The following is a 21880-nucleotide window of genomic DNA, read 5'->3' as shown; positions in this document are numbered from 1 at the left end:
TTTTTGTACAGTTTTTGCTTTGTATATATTTGTTTTTCTGAATACAGTTTAATTTTGGGGGGAAAATCCACAGGCATTCACAAGGCCTCAGGCAATGTGTGTGGGCTGCCCTCCCCTCATCATCTTCCAATAATTCAGGAGGAATTTTCACTTTCTAAATGCCTCTAATTATCAGAAAAATTTAGAAACAGTTGAGAAAAATAAGCTTGTAAGTCAGGAGCAGAACTAGGCCATTCGTCCCATCAAGTCTACTCTGCCGTTCAATGATGGCTGATCTATCTATCCCTTTCCACCCCATTATCTAGCCTTCTACCCGTAACCCTGGACACCCTTACTGATCAAGAATCTGTCTCTCTGCTTTAAAAATACCCAAAGACTTGGTACAGAAATTCCACAGAATTCAAATAATTCTACAGATTCACCACCCTTCAGCTAAAGAAAAACCTTCTGTTGGTTTTCAAAAGCTTCAAAATCTTTACAATATTATACGTCTTTTTTTATGCTGTCTTTGACTTTCTTTGTCAGCCACAGTCGCCTCATTGTCCCCTTAGATTCTCTCTTCCTCTTTGTAAGGGATGAAAAGTTTCTGCACCTTCCGAATTACTCCCAGAAACTCCTGTCATTGTGCTCCACAGTCATTCTTGCTCGGGCCCCTTTCCAATGAACTTTAGCCAGCTCCTCCCTCACACCTTTACTCAACAGTAATACCAACACATCTAATTAAATCTTCTCCCTCTCAAACTCAAATAAGCAATTAAACCACAAAACAAAATAAGGAAAAATGTAAGCAATAATAAATTCTCGTGGACATCATTATTTGATGTAAGTTAATTAGCATACATATTAATTAAAATTAAATCAAACAAGCCACTCACCTTCATTTACATTTTCAAAGTTAGCAGCTCTTGTTTTATAAGAGGGAAACCATTCAAGACTGAGATGAGAAGATTTCAAAGCTTTGGAATTCTTTACCCAAGAGTGCTGAGGTCATCTGTATATCCTGGATAGAGATCGACAGATTTTTGGATATGAGGCACATCAAAGGATATGAAGTTTGTATTGGAAAGTGGCACTGAAGTTAATGATCAGCCAAGTTTTTATTGGCAGTGCTGACTTGAGGAGGCAACTGTTCTACCTCAGCCCCAGTGTTTTTCTGTCCTTTTGAATCGTCTGTAGTGATCTGCTGTAATGGTTGACGTAAAGCTCAGGGGGTAGATAGGGTGTGTTTGGCCCTTCATCTCAGATTATGATAGAAACCCTCTGGATTTAAAGGCAAGTCCTCTAACCGACTGTGAGGCCAAGTGCAGCCCCATTCTATCTCCACTGTTCTACACAGCATTACAGTGTGTAGTCACAAATGTCCAAAATGTAGTAATGTGCACACTGCGGCTAACTGGCACTTCTCTATTGGCTATTCATCAGTGCAATCTGTTTCATTGACAATGTATTATGCTGGTGTCAATGATGTATAATCCAGATAGACTCAGGATATATTGGAATACTCAGCAGATCCAGTAATATCTCTGGTGAAAGAAATAGAATTAAAGTTTCAGCTTAATGAATTTTAGTCAGAATATTGATGAGTCCTCCATCTGAAATGTGGAATGACCTGCTGAGTATTTCCATCATCTGCAGCATTTAGTTTCAGCTATGTTATACAATGTATATATCGCACATGTGACTCCCTAAAGGGCCTGTCCCACTTAGGCGACTTTTTCGGCGAGTGCAGGAGTTTCACATGTTGAAAAATTTTCTGTGACCAAAAATTGGTCGCCATGGAGAAAATCGATACTTTTGTAGTCATAGGTGCAGTGGTAGTGGGGTCGCCATGCCGTTGTAGGGAGTCGTGGTAGCTGTAGGTAGTTTTAGTTAATCTCCTTTGCTGACTGGGCATTTTCATTGCCTCATTGGGGGAAAAAAAACATAAGCATGAGTTTTCAGAAGGAAGGAAAACCGACCGGTAATGTTAAATGCCCGTTAAACTTCACAGCTGTGTATCTCTGGCTTATTAAAAGTTGTCTGGCTTCTTATAAGTGTCTTCAATCCTTCTCCCCCCCCTTCTCCTCATTTCCCCCCCGTCTAACATCCCCCTCCCCCCCCACCCCCGCTCCTTTAAAGGATTTACCGTACACTGTGCTAGCCGTCTTAACCTTCCTGTTCATCGCGGTGTGTGTCTGTATCACCTTGGCTTTGTACCGTGTGAATTTCAGACAGCGCTCCCCGGCTTTCTCTGGCCCCCGCCTTTGCGATGTGTTTGTGTGTGTGTGTGTTCCGCTCTGATGGTCGCCGTTCCACTTCCCGGTTCTTCAGCGAGTATGGCGAGCTTGACTCTCACCGGCAGTCCGCTGAAAAATCGCGTAAGTGGGACAGGCCCTTAACTTATTTCACCATTGCCATCAGGAAGAAGGTACAGGAGCATGAAAACTGTAACGTCTAGGTTTAGGAACAGCTTCTTCCCTATAGCCATCAGGCTATTAAACACAACAACAAACAAGCTCTGAGCTCTGAACAGCAAAAGACTATATTATTATTGCACTATATTTGTTATTTATTGAAAAAAAATTATCTTCTCTGTTATGTACTATGTTTACATATTCACATATTCTGTTGTGCTGCAGCAAGTAAGAATTTCATTGTTCCATCCGGGACATATGATAATAAAACACTTTTGACTCTTGATTTGACTAATATGGACCACTGATGCTGTGTAATATGGACCACTGATGCTGTGTAATATGGAGCACTGGTGCTGTGTAATTCAATATAACCATATTGGACCACACCCATAGCTCTCAGTGTGAATTGACATAGTATAGAAACTAAAAGAAGCAAAGCACAACAAAAGTGACAATGAGTTCTTCAAAAATGACAATCCCGTACTTGGTTCCTGTTCATATTCTGGCACACTTTAATACTTTCTCACACCACGTTCCAGATAATTGATGTTGTTTATATTTTGACTCTTCCATTGCAGGGATGTGGTGCTGAAGCTCCTTCAGTATGACGCCTCCACCAACATTGCAGATAACAAGGGCTGCTTTCCTCTTCACTTGGCTGCTTGGAAGGGAGACATGGATATTGTAAAAATCCTAATCCATCATGGGCCTTCCCATTCGCGAGTGAACGAGCAGGTGGGCTTGCTTTTCTGTTTAAAGTATAATACATTTATAAATGCAGAATGGCAAGCAATCTTCCGAGTTTATCATTGGAGACACGTGAAATACTTATATTTGATATGTTGAGCAATATATATTCTTTAATTGCTGTAGTTTGGGATGCTTAAACCTATTTTTGAGAATTAATTTTCAGGCTTCTCAACAAAATTACGTTTTAAGTTTTTAAATTAAAACTTTAGAAATTCCTCTTGTCGAGTTGAAGCTATTTATTATATTGTTTGCTATTATGAATAATCTCCCCCAATTGGGCTACATTTATGTTCTGTGAAAAACAGTAGGTCATCTATTTGGTCTTCCCGTGTGACTGTGGTAGTGTGATGATCACATGGAATTAATAGGATTTCTTTTAAGCACTGGTTCATTAATTGTCTGTCTGATTGTTTGTACCAATTTATGCCATTGATTCATTTAGTTTGTTGTAAACTCACTTGTGCTTTTCATGGTGCACCACCACCAGATATATTTCTAGACCAATATTTGGTTTTGAAATATCATTCGTGAAAGCAGAGATTCAGTGGAGTACGTTGCTTAATATTCTCCAATCACAATAATTGATGCTGGAACAATTAATGGCAATTATTTTCATTGTGTATTTTATTTGTTTATCAATGTATTTCTGTGTGGTCTGTGCCTCAGTCCATGTTATTGTCCTGAATGTTCCTCAGTCCATGTTATTGTCCTGCATGTTAATCTTCCTTTGCATGGTTCCCATCAGTCACCTTGCATCTGGTCAGCATATTTCATTGCAGTTCATGCTTTTTTTAAAAAGAAATATACAAAATGCTGGAGTAACTCAGTGGATTAGGCAGCATCTCTGGAGAACATGGATAGGTGAAATTTCAGGTTGGAACCCTTGTTCAGACTGTTTGCAGGGGGAGGGCAGGACTGTCACTATAGATATCATTCCTAGTATGGGATTAAAGCCATAACATATGACTCAGTATGAAAATGGATTACCAAAATAGTAAATGATTGGAGACACAAGGTGCTGGCAATTTGAGCAAAAATAGATAGCTGCAAGAACTCAGCAGGTCAGGCAGCATCTGTGGAGGGAAACAGAGGGCCAGCAGATGCTGCCTCATCCACTGAGTTCCTCCAGCAGTCTGTTTTTTTGCTAGTAAATGCTAGTAAAAGAAGTTCAACCTCTTTTGGCAGTTGGTATAAAATTTTAGGTGTCAAATTCAGGATTAGTTTTTGTTCAAAGATTCGGAAAAAACTGCAAAACCTTGTAATGCTTACGTTTGTCAATTTTCGGGCACGTTTGTCAATTTTCGGGCACATTTGCCATTGGGTGATTAAGCCAATGGCAAGATTGGGAATGAAGGAAATTTTTATTCAGCAAAAACAAATGCGGCTCTCATTTTTTTCTTTGACTCGACAATGAGCTTGTCATCTCGAATTATTCTGTTCCCATCAACAAATTCATAATAGTTTGAGCAAAATAAGTTGATAAGATAGTGCAAGGTAAATGGAACAGAACAGATTTTTGGCGGCATAGTCGTAGAGTTATGATTTTTCTTCTAGCTATGATTATACTCGCGATGTCTTGGTATGCATTAATTATTGCGTATTAATACACAAGGTTGCAGAATGAAACATGGAACCTACAAGCTTTGAACAGGATATATAACTTAATTTGGCTAACACCGTGTAATTTCCTCCCACGTCCTAATTACCAGGAAGTGTTCAAAAGTTGGGGAATTTTCTACTGTACTGGTACGTCCATAAGTGCTACAAACATAAACAGATTTTGCCAAAATGTGAGAATGCCTTCACCTCATCTGGCTTCATTTAATCAACAGCCACTCCAACAACAAATTATTTCATTGTCCTTCTTGGCATCCTTTTGAAACAGGCAAACCAAGAACTGTTAGCTTGCTGATCCATGTTTTGGAACAATACTTTGTGCTTGAACATTCTGTACATCTCGCCCAAATAACTACAACAAAGTCTTAGCAGATTCTCATCAAAACTTTCTCTCATCAAAGTGTTAGGTCAGCCTTGGGTAGAATGGAAATCATACATGCATAGGCTTTATTTTACCCGGAGTGCTGATATGTGCTTACCAGCTTGTTTATAATCCTCACCATACATGTAAACTCTACCTAACATCTAACCAGCATGTGACTTTACTTCAGATAATTATCTCGTAATGGAGAATTAGATTTGTATCACAACAGCAATACTTCCAAACTGTATTTAGCAACATATGATAAACATATGATCATTATTACCAACTTTATTTGACACAAATTTAATATAATATAATGCAACCCCCTTTAAATCGATTAATCTGGGCTGATCTCACTTGCCCATTTCAGATATGTGTCATATGTGTTTCGGTTGGCGGCGTGACTCACGTTGCAGCGGCCCCTACAGCCTGTCTGTCTTTTTTTAATTTTTTGGTCTAGTTAAATGTAGTTGTGTTTTTTTTAATACTGTTTTTAACTGTGTATATGCGGGGGGGGGGGGGGGAGGGGTAAACTTTCAAAATCTCTTCCCTGCACGGGAGACCCGACCTTTTCCCTGTCGGGTCTCCGTTGTCGTTGGGGCCTAGCACCGTGGAGCGGCCTCCAACCGGAACGCCCTGGGGGCTCCAGTCGCGGAGCCTGCGGGGCTGCAGACTTACCATCATGGGGCTGGCCGGCTTTGGAGCGTGGGGAGCGGTGGTGGCTCGTTGCTGCGGCCCGACTCCGGAGCTCGGAGGCTCTGGTGGACTGTGATATCGGGAGCTCACGGGTCCGGGTAGGAGACCGCTTTTCGGACCTCCCGCAACGCAACTTCTCCAGCCCGTGTCGCGGGGTTGGAACAACCCGGAGCGGGGCCGTACATCGCCTGGCGCGGCTTTAATGGCCGCGGGACATGCCAACGCCCGCCGGGGGCTACAACTTTGAGTCATTTAGACCTGGAGCGGGGCCGTACATTGCCCGGCGCGGCCTTAATGGCCGTGGGACTTCAACATCGGGAGAAAAATGGTGCACAGGGGAGAGAAAAGACTTTGCCTTCCATCACAGTGAGGAGGAGATTCACTGTGATGGATGTTTGTGCGAATTGGATGTTTGTGTGAATTGAATTGTTTGTGTGTCTTGTAGGAATTGTTTTGTTTGTATGGCTGTAGAAACAGAGTTTCGTTTGAGCCTCACTGAGGTTCAAATGACATTGAATAAATATTGAATAAATATTGTAACCATGAAAATGCTGTCATTCATTCCTTAATGAAGCTGTTCTAATTCTCGAAAATGCCATCAAACTGACCCAAATAGGTTGTCAGCATTTTCTGATGTCAACCTATGAGAAGAGTCTATGAATCATAAACTATCTGTTAAACTAATGATATTGGGCCAGAAGATGCTCGGACACAGGCTGCCAGCAATCTGCTGCTTGTTGCTCAGTTTGCATCTCACTACTGCAAAGTCTAATACAGAAGCTTGAGATGAACGAGAAGTCAGATGGTACCTGATATGACTGTCCACTGGTGGACTTGTCCTTGAGTTCAGTGGTGGAGTACTGTTGCAGAAGAGATGGATCAGAGGCTGGAGAGATCTGCAGGTAACCCCATTCACTTACACCATCCTGCAATAAAAAGGTTTATTAATTTTACTTTATTTTAATGTTGTTAAATATTTGCTATATCTTTGAAGTTTTAAGTTAATTTTTTACCTAGTTTAGATAATTTAAATATTTTTCAATCCTTTTTAAATATCTCCTCAACTCAAGTGACATTTACAGAAGTTCTTAAAACCCTTGAAAGTGGCCAGTTATCAAAGGGCACCAGAGGTTTGGGATCTGACACCAAGTGTTGCTCAAAGTACGGATCCTGCTCTCCCTCTCAATTATGGATTTTCATCGCCAATGGCATTGTGATCTGGAGAGGTTTAGTGGGAGCAGTGGCAGGCAAAGTCAAGCAGACACCTTTTTACATGACAATCTAGCTCTCTGAACTTTAATTAAGAGCTCACAATACAAAGACCATCATACATCAAGTTCAAGTTCAAGTGAGTTTATTGTCATGTGTCCCTGTATACGACAATGTAATTCTTGCTTTGCTTAAGCACACAGAAAATAGTAGGCATTTACTACAAAACAGATAAATGTGTCCATATACCATGATATAAATATATACACACATGAATAAATAAACTGGTAGTGCAAATAACAGAAAGTGGTTGCTAATAATCAGAGTTTTGTCCGAGCCAGGTTTAATAGCCTGATGGCTGAGGGGAAGTAGCTATTCCTGAACCTGGTTGTTGCAGTCTTCAGGCTCCTGTACCTTCTACCTGAAGGTAGCAGGGAGATGAGTGTGTGGCCAGGATGGTGTGGGTCTTTGATGATACTGCCAGCCTTTTTGAGGCAGCGACTGCGATAAATCCCCTCGATGGAAGGAAGGTCAGAGCCGATGATGGACTGGGCAGTGTTTACTACTTTTTGTAGTCTTTTCCTCTCCAGGGCGCTCAAATTGCCGAACCAAGCCACGATGCAACCGGTCAGCATGCTCTCGACTGTGCACCTGTAGAAGTTAGAGAGAGTCTTCCTTGACAATCCGACTCTCCGTAATCTTCTCAGGAAGTAGAGGCGCATGAACAGAAAATGATTACAGTTTGCCCACCTTTCCTTCAGGAAATGTCACAGGAAGATGTAAAAGAAGAGAAAAAACCCCATTATTTTCTTACATTTTCTAGTGACATAAAAATAATTCATTCATCCCAATGAGTCTGTACTAGATCTCGGAGCATTCCCATCATTCCCGGCAGCCTTTTCACACTTGCGTGACCATTAACTCCCACCAATTCTCCTATCACTCACCTATAATGTGGGCCATTTACAATAGCTCTTTAATTTATCAACCAGCACATCTTTGGGATCTGGTAGGAAACCGGAGCACCCGGAGGAAACCCACGTGTTTACAGCGAGAATAGGCAAACTCCACACAGTCAGAATCAAATCTGAGTTACTGGAGCTATGTGGCAGTTGCACTAAATGCTACACTATCTTGTATTAGTCAGATTGTGTAAGTGCAGGCAGCCCAAGTTGACATCTATATGAAGCAAAATATCAATAGAAAAAAGGACCAATTTCAGAAATATGCTGAGAAACTCCTTAATGATTCTCTAAGGTAAAGAATGCCCAGTATTCTGAAAAGTCTGAAGAAGGGTTTCGGCCCGAAACGTCGCCTATTTCCTTCGCTCCATAGATGCTGCTGCACCCGCTGAGTTTCCCCAGCAATTTTGTGTACCTTCGATATTCCAGCATCTGCAGTTCCCTTTTGAACATTCTGAAAAGAAAAGACTGGATCTATATGCCACAACTGATAGATGGATTATATAAAATTAAGCTGTGATTACAGGATCATTTATCAATTCATGTTTTAATCATAGAATTATAAGAAACAATTTTCCTGTGTCTGAACTGAGTGATTTGGGGATTTTAGTTTTTGTGCTGAAAATAAACAAAATAAATATAATCGCATGGGAAATTTTACACTTCCTAAATTAACCAAAGTGAAACAAAATATTCCAAATTCATAAGGTTTGAGTATATTAGCAATATTGGCCATATCAGATGAGAACTCTATATACAAGCAATAAAATCACCATACACAAAGCAGAATTTCAGCAAATAATATTTTTCATATTAAATGTGAAAATATTTTAAGCCAACATCAGAAGTAGGAAAAATGTCATGAATTTCAGTATAGTTTATAATTTGCAGACAAATACAAGGGACATAATTTTTCAGCGTTGGTGCGATAGCTTTATGCTTGTCAGGTCTCATTTTTCAGTCTGTAGAAGTCAAGCCACAGTGGGATTTGTTGGATGGATGCAGAGGAGCTGTGCTACCACCCACAAGCATGCAGTCTCTCGCGGCTGATTTTATCAAAATCTATCATTTTCTTTGCATAAAAATGTGATCAATTTTATAGTGGACAACATACTTTGAAGGTCGTTACTTGCAAGGTCTCTGGTTAATGAAGCAAATAATAGCTGCACTTCACGCTAAAGTATTGTTAACATGCAGTATCCATCCTAAAATAGTGAATCCTCCGGGTCAATGAGATTATGAGATGATATGAGATTATTAGACTTTTTTATCCTTTTAGCCTATTTAATTAATAAAAGCATTTGTCATGTTTAGGTTTTCAGGATTCAACACAGTAACTAGGTTTTCTTCCCAATTCTGCAAACACCAATATACTGATTCATCTGAAATATTTTCTAAAGGAATTGTTTTTAACAGTTTTATTTGAAAGCTTGGGTATCTCTTTCGGAAAAGCATAACGATATGCAATTTACACTGAATTTGAATATCTAAACAAAAATATCACAAATCTGTTAATATTTGCTATAACTTGGTAATAACTTGCTGCAGTGGTTAAATGGACCAAACTAGTTAAATCAGGAGATCAGAGTTTATATCCTACCATGGCACCTGGTGAAGTTAAATTGTCAATAATCTGAAATTAGTAAAAATAAAAAGTTAATCTTCGTAATGATGACCATGGAAACTACTGTAGCTTTCCACGGGTTCGCTGTGCTGACTTCAAAGTGCATTTCGGACGGAGTGAAGGTTTAGGATAGTGGATGTAATGTTAATCAATGGCCTTTTTTGAACTAGGTAGTGTTGAGCTTCTTGGATAATGATGGAAATACTTGTCATGTGAGATGCTCCATTCGGGGATGGTTTGTACCTAATGTATTTGGAAAATATTCAAAAATGTCCATGTTCCTCCCCTCCCCCACCTCTTTTTCCCTCCTGTATCCAAACACTTGATTTATTGCAGGAGTACTCTCCATATAATGGCACACCTTGTAATAACTGGATTGTGTTCCTGAAATTGTGAAAGTATTCAAATTTGCAGTGATATTCTGGACTACTGAATAGAATTAGCTGCATCTGGGGGCAGGACTTTATTTTATTTAGCGAATGCAAAGTCCTTTAGCCAAGCAGTTGCTTCTTGAACAAGCACACCGTGGGGTTGGGCTGCTGCCCCATTTGTGAAGGCTGGCCAAGCAGGGGCCATGTCCAGTCCTGAATAGCAAAGAAGATCAAAGCCATTGATGGTGTAACGGCCCGCTTCCTCTGTGCCCAACGTGAGTCTCTTGGAGACAGATGACGTCGATGGAGTGTTGGTGGGCGAGGACTTCGATGAGGTGTCGCTTGGCTGCAGAGAGGCCTTCAACATTCAGTTGTAGTATTCGGAGAGCAGGTCCAACTGCTAGGTGCTCTTGAGGCTGGTCGTTGTTGCTGCTTTCGGCTTTGGGATAATGACTAGGATTCTTTGACTTGGCTCTCAGGCGTCGTCTTGTAGAATTTAGTCTGCTGGGAGGATCATTGGCTTCCCCAGGCGAGCCTGGGTACTGACGGGGGGCGCGACGAGAACGCTGATCCATTGCCCCCCGGGGGCAGGACTGAAGTTTGTAAAGGAAGTTGTGCCCTTTTCATGAATTATTTTGTAAGCATTGAGAATTTGTTGTAAACATGAACAATATTGTCTTTCAAAATCAATTATTTTTTGTTTAGTTTTGAGATACAGCGTGGAAACAGGCCCTTCGGCTCACTGAGTCGGTTCTGACCAGCAATCCCCTCACACTTACACTATCCCACACACACTAGGGACAATTTTACAGTTATACCAAGCGAATGAACCTACAACCTGTATGTCTTTAGAGTGTGGGAGGAAACCAGAGCACTCGGAGAAACCTATGCAGGTCAAGGGAAGAACGTTCAAACTCCATACAAGCAGCACCCATTGTTAGGAACAAACCCGGGTCTCTGGCGCTGTAAAGGGCCTGTCGCACCTGCATGCGATAGCATGCGTCTAGCGCGACCAAACATGGTCGCTTGAGGCGTACGGCCTCGCAGTGCCAGTCCCAATTCGAACCGCGGAGGCGTATAGAGTTGTGCGGGGCTGGTCCTGACATCATACTCACCAATCAGCTGGGCAGGAGGCGGGCCGACTGGATTTGGACGCCGCACGGCGTCGGGCGGTGACGTCATCGCGCAACAGCACGCCGGGCGGTGACGTCATCGCGCAATGCCACGTGCTAGGCGTACGCCATCAAGATGCTGCGTACGACGTCAAGACGCTGCGTACGTTCGTCGAGACGCTGCGTACGCCCTCAATGCGCCTGCGAGCTGACAGTGCAAGATTTTCGGACAGTGCACGATTTTTGGAGCCTCACACGATGTCGGGACCAGCCCCGCACAACTCCATACGCCTCCGCCGATCGAAGTGGGACCGGCCCCATGAGGCCGTACGTCTCAAGCAACCACGTTTGGTTGCGCTGGTGGGACAGGCCCTTTAGGCAGTAACTCTACCGCCGCGCTACCATGCCACCTTATATTAACCCATTCTTTCACCTTTATCGTGGTTCTACAGTGACCAAGTTATTTCTAACTGGAATACCGAGCACATAATTTAAGGAACTTGCAAAAACCTTTATTTAGGGTTTTTTGTGCAATAACAAGGTAAGAGAACGATGAAGGAAAAGGCAGTGTCCGAGGTTTAGGTGTCACTCTGAAGAGGAGAGAGATCTTTATTGGCTCAACATAAATAAATTGCAATAAAGGCAAAATGCAAACTTGCCTCAAACAAATTTGTCATGTGAAAGTTGCACATCTTCAGATGTTCAAAGGTTTGTAAAGAAGTACAATAATAAGCTTACAACAGCCTTGATCCTCAGAGGTGAATTGTGAGCCTAATTATTGTCAACGAAGTATTGTTTTCAGCTAAGCACAAAGTGACATTTGAAATTAATATGACAAAGAGCTGGAAATGTTTTGGGTGGGAAAATGTCAAGTTTGCTGAAGGTCTGTTACTCTGCTGAAAGCTCATCTGGAATTTACTTCCTTGTTTCCTAATAGAAGTGTTGTTCCTGTTCTTTTGGCATCTTCCACTGTTGCAAGTGGTTTGGTGATTGGGAATTATGTATGCAACAGGAACGTGTACCATGTGTCAGCAGTTTGATACGACGTCCGAGGGCACAGTGTTTGCACCATTGCACTGTTTAAACCCACTTTCTATTGTAAAATATTTCCTCATTATCATTGTTGTTAATTGATGGAGGACAATATCAAAGCCTGCCGTTTTGCTAAAATTGCTTATGATATGTTATTTCTGCTCAGTTGTTAAAAGATGGAATGAAAGTATTTGATTCATGAGCACTTAAACACAGGGCAATAAATATTGGTTTGTCACTGACATCAACAGACCCTGAATGAATTAAATATTATATCTAAGCATCCTCTGAGAAACGTTTCAAAGACAGGAAACTTGATTGGCTAAAATTGTAGTTGTGCAGATATCTGAAATAGCTGTGGGCTGTAAAACCTAATACCGATGAGGCATTTACATTTAGAACCATAGGGCAATTTCATGCAGTGCTGAATTGAGGTTCTCTCGAGGGCCAACACTATCTGCTCATTCAATCTCTGCTTTCTGATCAGCAAAATGCCTATTTGGCTCAGGAAGGTAACATAGTTCAACTCCCTCTTTATAGGAAATAGAATTGATATTACAATTTATCCATGTTGTCAAATTTATATTGCAGTGTGTTATGTGCTGACAGAAAATGCTGGCCCTGCAGTTTCATTTACTATGATTTCCCATTAAGTACTATTTTATGGATGTGCAATGTTTTGCTCACATCAAATGACTGGCAAATAACTTTTGTAACGTTTGATATTTGTACTCATTTGAAATAATTTCTCCACAGATTTTTTTGGCCCCCTGAACTGTTTAATCAGTGGCCATTATATGTACGAACATATGGATGAGGATCATATTGTAAATTTTTATGTGACATTTATATAAGGAGAGGTTGAAGTCAGTGTCCATGCATTTGGATCTGAAGAGAGGTTTTAAAGGACAACCATATTTTTTCTCTCCAGAAATGGAATTTTAAAAAATCGAAGCTGTTTTGCAGGCTGCCTGTCATAGATAATGACCATTTTGTTCATCTGTATGGGTGGCACACACAACATAGATCCAATTAATGTATCAGCTGAATTTGGTACGGCTATCTTCTAAATCAGACATTAAATAAAATGGAGGATTTTAAGGTGATTTGGTATTCCCAGTGGTGTACTTTAAAAAAAAACCTCTCAATTCTATTAAAGCATTTATTTAAAATGTAATCTTTATCTAGAGTTCCAACATAGTTTATTCCAAAATAAGCAAAAAAGAGGGGAAGTCATCATAGTCATTTATTGTTCCCATAGCTCTCAGTCAGAAGAGATCAATTTGACTGATTGGAACTTTTCAGGAAAGCAATGCATCGCTCTTTTTTGAGGGGGAAAAAATAAAGTCCAAATTTCCTTGTTATTGAAATCTGCCCCACAGTACCAATTGGAACGTCATTCGATAGATGGTTATTCTTCTACCTATGTGTTATATTATTTGGACAACTGTAAACATGCTCCATCTATACTGTACATTAATAGTTCTGTTTTGTAAGACTGTTTTCCGAACCAACAACAGAAATTGTTATATCTTGCAATAATGTAATATGTCAATAGCAAACTGTTCCAAGGTACTTCACAGAATGTCATTGCCAAATCTGTCGATGCACCATAAAAGGAGATTTTAAAACTAATGACCAAAAGCTTGGTGAAAGGAGTATATAAAAGAGCAAAGGTGAGAGGTGGGAGTCGGGGAGAGGGGTTGAAAGAGATATCGGGAGGCAATTCCAGAGTTCAGGGTATAATAAAAGTGAACTGCAGATGCTGGTTTATACCAAAGATAGACGCAAAATGCTGGAGTAACTCGGCGGGTCAGGCAGCATCTCTGGAGAAAATGGATAGGTGACGTTTCGGGTTGGGATCCTTCTTCAGACTGGTGTTCCCGATGGGGGCTCCTGCACATCAACAAGACCAAGCGTGGACTTGGCGACCGTTTCACTGAACACTTACGCTCTAACTGCAAAGACCTAATGGATCTCCATTGCAACTCCCTTCCCCATTCCCATACTGACCTTTCTGCGAGAGTGAAGCCAATGCAAATTGGTGAATAATACCTCATATTCCACTTGGGTAGCTTACAACCCTGTGGTATGAATGTTGAATTCTCTAATTTCATGTAACATATACAAACACTCTCCTTCCCACTTCGTCAATTAAAAGTCAGTTAAATCAGTTCCGCAGTTCTCAATGATTGAATTTAATTGAATAAATTTTATTAGCCAAGTATGTATACATACAAGGAATTTACCTTCGTGCTTTGCTCGCAAGTAACAACACGATATACAGTAAACAATTAAGAATAAAACATAATTTAAACATGTTAAGAATGAATTAAAATATCAGAGCAAAAGGAGGCTACAGACTTTTGGTTGTTGAGTAGAGCTACTGCTCGTGGAAAAAGCTGTTTTTATGAGTATCCCTCTTTGATCACACTGTACCTAGCCAACAATTGGCCTATCTAGATCACCCGGCTTGATGTAATCTAATGCCAGCCCTGATTTATCCTGGTCCTTTCGTGCTTCCAGTTCCCCCTCCCTATAATCAGGGAGTCCCAACCAAAGTCGTCACCTATCCACTTTTATCCATTTTCTCTGGAGATGCTGCCTGACCTGCGTTAATCCAGCACTTTGTGTCTATCCAGACTTCAGGGTCTTGGCAGTTGAAGGCACAGCAGCTGCTGTTGGAACAATGATATTCAGGTGTGCTTATGGTGTGAGAACTGGAGGAGTGCAGTGTTCTCAATGACTGGTAGAATTGGCGATGATTAGGGAGGTGGGAAAGAATAAGGCCAGAGAGAAATTTGAATGCAAGGCATTGCTTAATCTGGAGACAATTAAAATAGGAGTCAGGAGTGATGAATGAGTGAACTTGTAGTGAGTTCGGGCAGACTCGGTGGAAGGGCCAGAAGTGGTGGTGGTGAGGTAGATATTAATGTTGGTAGCGGATGGTTTTCAGCTACAATTTAGGGCAGTGTACAGATAATTAGGTGTGACGGATATATTCATGGGGACACCAGCAGTAACGATATGGGAGTAGGAAACAATTACAGAGGATAATCTGACCATGATCAAAATCATGATCAAAGTATGTAGAAAGGCCAAGAGGGAAGAGGGGACTGGATTCATCTTGTTATAGGTTTATGGAGGAAGGAACTGCAGATGCTGGTTTAAACCAAAGATAGACACAAAAAGCTGGAGTAACTCAGCGGGACAGGCAGCATCTCTGGAGAAAAGGAATGGGTGACGTTTCGGGTCGAAACCCTTCTTCAGACTGGTTAGGGATAAGGGAAACGAGAGATATAGGTGGTGGGGGAAACTTTTTTTCAAGTTCTTACCTTCCCGGAGATGTGATTGATTTTCGGATCACATTCTCCGGGCTCTGCGGCCTAATATCGATGGAGCTGGAAGCTTCCTCGGACTGTCGGGAGCCTCACCACGGGGCGCGGATTTAACATCGGAGTGGTTAAATCCGCGCCTGCGTACTTACCATCAAGGGCTCGCAGTCTCGGGAGAGGCTAGTCGCTGAAGGTTCGACCAGCCCTGACGCGAGGCTTGATCGCCCGGCACGGGGGAGCTGACAACCCCCCGATGCAGGAGCCTCAACGCGGAGGGTCTGAACGCCGCTGGCTATGGGTGTCAAGACCGTCCCGTCAACGTAGGGCTCGAGGCCCCTGACCAACGAAGAACAAAAGGAAGGCCTTGAACTTTATTTCGCCTTCCATCACAGTGAGGAATGTGTAGGAGACACTGTGGTGGATGTTCATGTTAAAATGTGTTTTTGGGTCTGTTGCTTTTAATTGTATGACTAACCTGGCCAGTGAAATTCCTCGCATGTTGCAAAACATACTTGGCGAGTAAAATCTGGTTCTGATTCTGATTCTGATGTAGAGAGATAAAGAACAATGAATGGAAGATAGGCAAAAAAGTATTGATGATAAAGGAAACAGGCCATTGTTGGCTGATTAGGTGAAAACGAGAAGCTAATGCGACTTGAGTGGGTGGGGGGGGATAGAGAGAGTTATAATTTTAGTTTTGTTTAGTGATGCAGTGCAGAAACAGGCAGATTATTGATCACCCGTTCACTCAGTTGCTATGTAACAAGAGAATAGAATTGTGGCAAGGTCTGAAGTGAATGATTATGGCCTTCGCAATATTTCATTTGCAGGAAATTTCTGTTCACTTGGTGCCATTCAAGGAATCCTAGTTTTATGTTATCCTGCATAACATAGTTCTCTGGTAGTTCTACGTTATCCCACTAGTTCTATGTTATCCCACTAACACATCAACTCCCTACACACTTGGTCCAATTTACAGAGGCCAATTAACCTACAAATCCACACATCTTTGGGATGTGGGAAGAAATCGGAGCAACCAGAGGAAACACACGTGGCAAACAGATAACGTGCAAGCTCCACACAGAAAACAGCTGAGGTCAAGATCGAGCACGGGTCTCTAGCACTGTGAAGCAGCAGCACTACCTCCTTCAGCACTCATTCAACAGTTGATTGAAAACATTTTGAATTGTCATTTTCCAAAATAAAATAGAAAATTGTTATAAATAGAAACCATCATGGTTAAAACACTGCCATGACATTATCCTGGAAATTTCAAACCAGCAATTAGCCATTTTTTTTCTTTTGTGTGAATGATAGTTGAAACATTTCCAACAAAAGGGAAATTGTTCACTGTTCAGCACAAAACTGCAGCTCTGGAGGCTTGAGTTGCATTAATGAAATATGACTGGAATATGGTAGCACCTGCAAAGTAGATATCTAACATGACTTGCGTTATATAACACCATTAGTATGAACGGTTTTTATGGTCACAGTTGTCATTTCCAGATGAGATGTTTAATCCATTAAGTTATTTTTGTTGATGCTGCCAATAGTGGAAAGTTGTTTTTTTTAGTTTAGTTTAGAGATGCTGCGAGGAAACAGGCCCTTCGGCCCACTGAGACCGTGCTGAAATCTGAAATAAAAACTAAATATGCTAGAAATAGAAATAGAAAGAAAGTAGAAAACAAACATTCATGGAAGATGCATTGAGGGTTCTGTGTTGTGCTACCTGGTAATTAGGTACAAACAGATGCTGACTACCAGGGATGAGCAACATTTATTTGGTTCTTTTCAACTGTGATACATTTAAAGGTGCATTCAATATAGTAATCCTTCATGTAAATCTGCAAAAGGAACAATTTTACTGCTGAGATATTTTAACAAGCTTTCTGCAGCATTCAGGGTGGCATATTGGTGCAGCGGTAAAGTTGCTGCCTTACAGCGCTTGCAGCGTCAGAGACCTGGGTTCGAACCCGATTAAGGGTGCTGTCTGTATGGAATTTGTACGTTCTCCCCGTGGCCGCCGGGGTTTTCGAGATCTTCGGTTTCCTCACACACTCCAAAGATGTACAGGTTTGTCGGTTAATTGGCTTGGTGTACGTGTAAATTGTCCCTAGTGTGTGTAGGATAGTGTTAATGAGCGGGGATCGCTGGTCAGTGTGGACTCGGTGGGCTGAAGGGCCTGTTTCCACGGTGTATCTCTAAACTAAACTAAACTAAAATAAACATTGGTTGCAGCAGTTAGTTAATACTCTGTTCCTCCCCTTCCCCCCTTAACACTAACCCCACCCTCCCTCAAATTTACCTCAGAAAAATTGTACCAACCTAAATAGTGGTTCGACCTCTAACTCCTCCAAACATTTCCGACATATTTAAGCAACAGAAGAGCTGCTGCTCCTTAGCACCAGAGACCCGGGGTCAATCCCGATCTCTGTGCTGTCTGTGTGGAGTTTGCATATCTCCCCTGTGACCAGGTGGGTTTCCTCCGGGCGCTCTAGTTTCCTCCCACATCCCAAGGACGCGCGGGTTTGTAGGTTAATTGGCCTCTGTAAATTGTCCCCAGGTATAGTGAGTGGATGAGAAAGTGGGATAATCTATAACTAGTGAACATAGATCGGGTGATCGATGGTTGGTGTGGACTTGGGGGAATGAAAAGCCTGTTTCCTTGCTGTATCTCTAAACCAAACTAATCTAAACTAAACTCAGCAATAATGTTAATGAATTTGCACCACTGGCTTGTGAAAACACAACTCTGACAGCACTTAGGAAACCTGACCTAAAGCAGGGCAAAATTGTCTGGATGAATGGTGCCCTGTCCCGCATCAGTACTGCACAGTGGCTGGAACATGTACTATCCACACAGAAATTAACCAACAAATCATTATAAACCAAATTCTCCGCCACTCATGTGAACAGAATTGTTCGAGCGGGTTGCAGGTTAAGCCCTTTGTTAGCTTGACCTGCACCCTGACCCAATGAATATTTCCAGCATTTTCTGTTTATGTGTTCGACTTCCAACATCTGTAGATTTTTTAATTTTCAATCTTTTTCACGGAGTGTAAAGGGCAGTGGGAGCATGTGACCCTAACAACAGCAATTGCTTCTCCATTGTACGACATTTTGAACGGAAATATTGGTTTGGTGCATCTGCTTTCAATCAATTTTCTTCTCTAGAAGAAGAGAAACATTAGACAAATTCTAAGTGACTGTCATCTGGTTGGTTTGTCTCTTGGAACAGCATTGTCTATGCTAATTCTTGCAAGTTCCCTGCAGCAATAGCAATTATTTGGGTTGTCCAGAATGTAAAGAATTAGGCACACCATGTTATCTACACTTCAATATGGTTCTTCTGAAGAGAATTTCATAGTTAAATTCAAATTATAATTGTGGGTTTTGGTTCTCCATTTTACCTCGGAGCCGAGAACTGAACCAACTAATTATTCTTATTCTTACTCATTTACTCAAGAAAGCAGTATTCCAATTAAGACTATTTTACTATGACTGCCTTCCAATAGAATTTAATTAGTGGATGCATTAGTAATAATCTTTCAAAACTCTTTAGATTCTGGAGTAGTTCCTGAGGATTGGCGGGTAGCAAACGTAACCCCACTTTTTAAGAAGGGAGGGAGAGAGAAAACGGGGAATTACAGACCAGTTAGTCTAACATCGGTAGTGGGGAAACTGCTAGAGTCAGTTATTAAAGATGGGATAGCAGCACATTTGGAAAGTGGTGAAATCATTGGACAAAGTCAGCATGGATTTACAAAAGGTAAATCATGTCTGACGAATCTTATAGAATTTTTCGAGGATGCAACTAGTAGCGTGGATAGGGGAGAACCAGTGGATGTGGTGTATCTGGACTTCCAGAAGGCTTTCGACAAGGTCCCACATAAGAGATTAGTTTACAAACTTAAAGCACACGGCATTGGGGGTTCAGTATTGATGTGGATAGAGAACTGGCTGGCAAACAGGAAGCAAAGAGTAGGAGTAAACGGGTCCTTTTCACAATGGCAGGCAGTGACTAGTGGGGTACCGCAAGGCTCAGTGCTGGGACCCCAGCTATTTACAATATATATTAATGATCTGGATGAGGGAATTGAAGGCAATATCTCCAAGTTTGCGGATGACACTAAGCTGGGGGGCAGTGTTAGCTGTGAGGAGGATGCTAGGAGACTGCAAGGTGACTTGGATAGGCTGGGTGAGTGGGCAAATGTTTGGCAGATGCAGTATAATGTGGATAAATGTGAGGTTATCCATTTTGGTGGCAAAAACAGGAAAGCAGACTATTATCTAAATGGTGGCCGACTAGGAAAAGGGGAGATGCAGCGAGACCTGGGTGTCATGGTACACCAGTCATTGAAAGTGGGCATGCAGGTGCAGCAGGCAGTGAAGAAAGCGAATGGTATGTTAGCTTTCATAGCAAAAGGATTTGAGTATAGGAGCAGGGAGGTTCTACTGCAGTTGTACAGGGTCTTGGTGAGACCACACCTGGAGTATTGCGTACAGTTTTGGTCTCCAAATCTGAGGAAGGACATCATTGCCATAGAGGGAGTGCAGAGAAGGTTCACCAGACTGATTCCTGGGATGTCAGGACTGTCTTATGAAGAAAGACTGGATAGACTTGGTTTATACTCTCTAGAATTTAGGAGATTGAGAGGGGATCTTATAGAAACTTACAAAATTCTTAAGGGGTTGGACAGGCTAGATGCAGGAAGATTGCTCCCGATGTTGGGGAAGTCCAGGACAAGGGGTCACAGCTTAAGGATAAGGGGGAAATCCTTTAAAACCGAGATGAGAAGAACTTTTTTCACACAGAGAGTGGTGAATCTCTGGAACTCCCTGCCACAGAGGGTAGTCGAGGCCAGTTCATTGGCTATATTTAAGAGGGAGTTAGATGTGGCCCTTGTGGCTAAGGGGATCAGAGGGTATGGAGAGAAGGCAGGTACGGGATACTGAGTTGGATGATCAGCCATGATCATATTGAATGGCGGTGCAGGCTCGAAGGGCCGAATGGCCTACTCCTGCACCTAATTTCTATGTTTCTATGTTTCTAATTATAAGAAAAAAAAACTATTATACTTTAGTTTAGTTTAGAGATACAGCATGGAAACAGGCCCTTCGGCCCTCCGGGTCGATTTTCCTTTAACAACATTTTTCTTTAACGAAAGTGGAATGAGTTTTCCATTGAAATACTGAATTGTGGTCTGCTGTAATGTTGTTGGGAGTTACACTTTGCAACCTGTATAGCAGCTATTAGTTGGAAAATATTCTATTCCAGGCCAATGGACAGCGAGAAGATGGTTAAGTGCAGTCCATTCACTCTTGTTCAGTTCAGTTCAGAGATACAGCACGGAAACAGGCCCTTTGGCCCACCGGGTCCGCGCCGACCAGCAATCCCCGCACCTTAACACAATCCAACACCCACTAGGGACAATTTTTTACATTTACTAAGCCAATTAACCTACAAACCTCAACAAATTTGTAATTGCCAAAAAATCTATCCATTTAATATGATACAATTTTCATCCCTTCCAACATTAAAGTGCCTGGGAATTAATCACAGTTGCATCACAACAATCCTGAGTTTGTATCAATTCCAAATAATAATTCCCAGAATTGCCATCTTGTCAAGATAACTTTTAGGATTCTCCAATGTAATCAACATTTGAGCCAAGGATATTAAAATGATCAATTGATTCAATTTTGTAACTTCTGAGCACAAATGAAAAGGTGGAAATGGTACCTGGTTTTATCAGTTGTAAGTGATGTGGGAATCAATTCCTGGTAACTGTTGCTCTACAGCTGCCCATAAATGACATATTCTGAAGAAAATTACTCTGCCTTTCAAAATAAATCAGATAAAAATATTGTTTTAATATTGTACCTGCCCTGCAAGACAGAATTAGTGAGTGCACAAGTAGAGATTGTCAGACAAATACACCATGAAATAAGACATGTTCGATCCAAAATTCTGCCCATTAAAAGTAATGAGAATTTTTTTGCACAACCAGTTTTGCTTGATATCACCAAATAATTCAGAAGCAGCAATGTATTTCACTCCGTCAGTTTCATGGAGTAGTGATGTATTCCCTCATAGAATTCTGGCAGAAGTTGTGATCAGCCCAGACAATATAACTGGTAGCATATTTACCTCTGAATTGAAAGTTACGCGTTGAGCACAACAATCTAGTGCAGTACTGAAAGGCTGGTGTTCTTTTAGAAGCTTTATCTTTCTAATGGGAAGTTAAAACGAGGCCGTCTCTTTTTAGGTGGACATAAGAGATCTCAGGACACTACTCCAAAAATAAATAGGCTTATTATTCCTGGCGACCTGAGAAATGTTTATCCCTCAGTCAACATCACTGATGCAGATTACTTGATCATCATCACATTGCTTCTGTAGGAGGGTACT

The 21880-nt window shown here is 41.4% G+C and overlaps 1 protein-coding gene across 9 annotated transcripts in view; it reads left to right on the top strand.

Annotated features, from left to right (window-relative positions):
• The window catches only part of anks1b (ankyrin repeat and sterile alpha motif domain containing 1B), a 703274-nt gene that overhangs the window by 216064 nt on the left and 465330 nt on the right, over positions 1–21880 (top strand). For all 9 annotated transcript variants that reach the window (XR_004415215.1, XM_033039691.1, XM_033039692.1 and 6 more), the window contains one exon: positions 2975–3131. Coding sequence is in view for 8 of the 9 variants with exons in the window: in XM_033039691.1 (XP_032895582.1) it covers positions 2975–3131 (157 nt within the window). In the remaining variant the exon portion in view is untranslated. The remainder of the gene's footprint in view (positions 1–2974; positions 3132–21880) is intronic.

This window comes from Amblyraja radiata, chromosome 21, assembly GCF_010909765.2.
Source record: "Amblyraja radiata isolate CabotCenter1 chromosome 21, sAmbRad1.1.pri, whole genome shotgun sequence".
In the NCBI taxonomy this organism is placed as follows: Eukaryota; Metazoa; Chordata; class Chondrichthyes; order Rajiformes; family Rajidae; genus Amblyraja; species Amblyraja radiata.
This window is presented reverse-complemented; position numbering and strand designations above follow the sequence as displayed.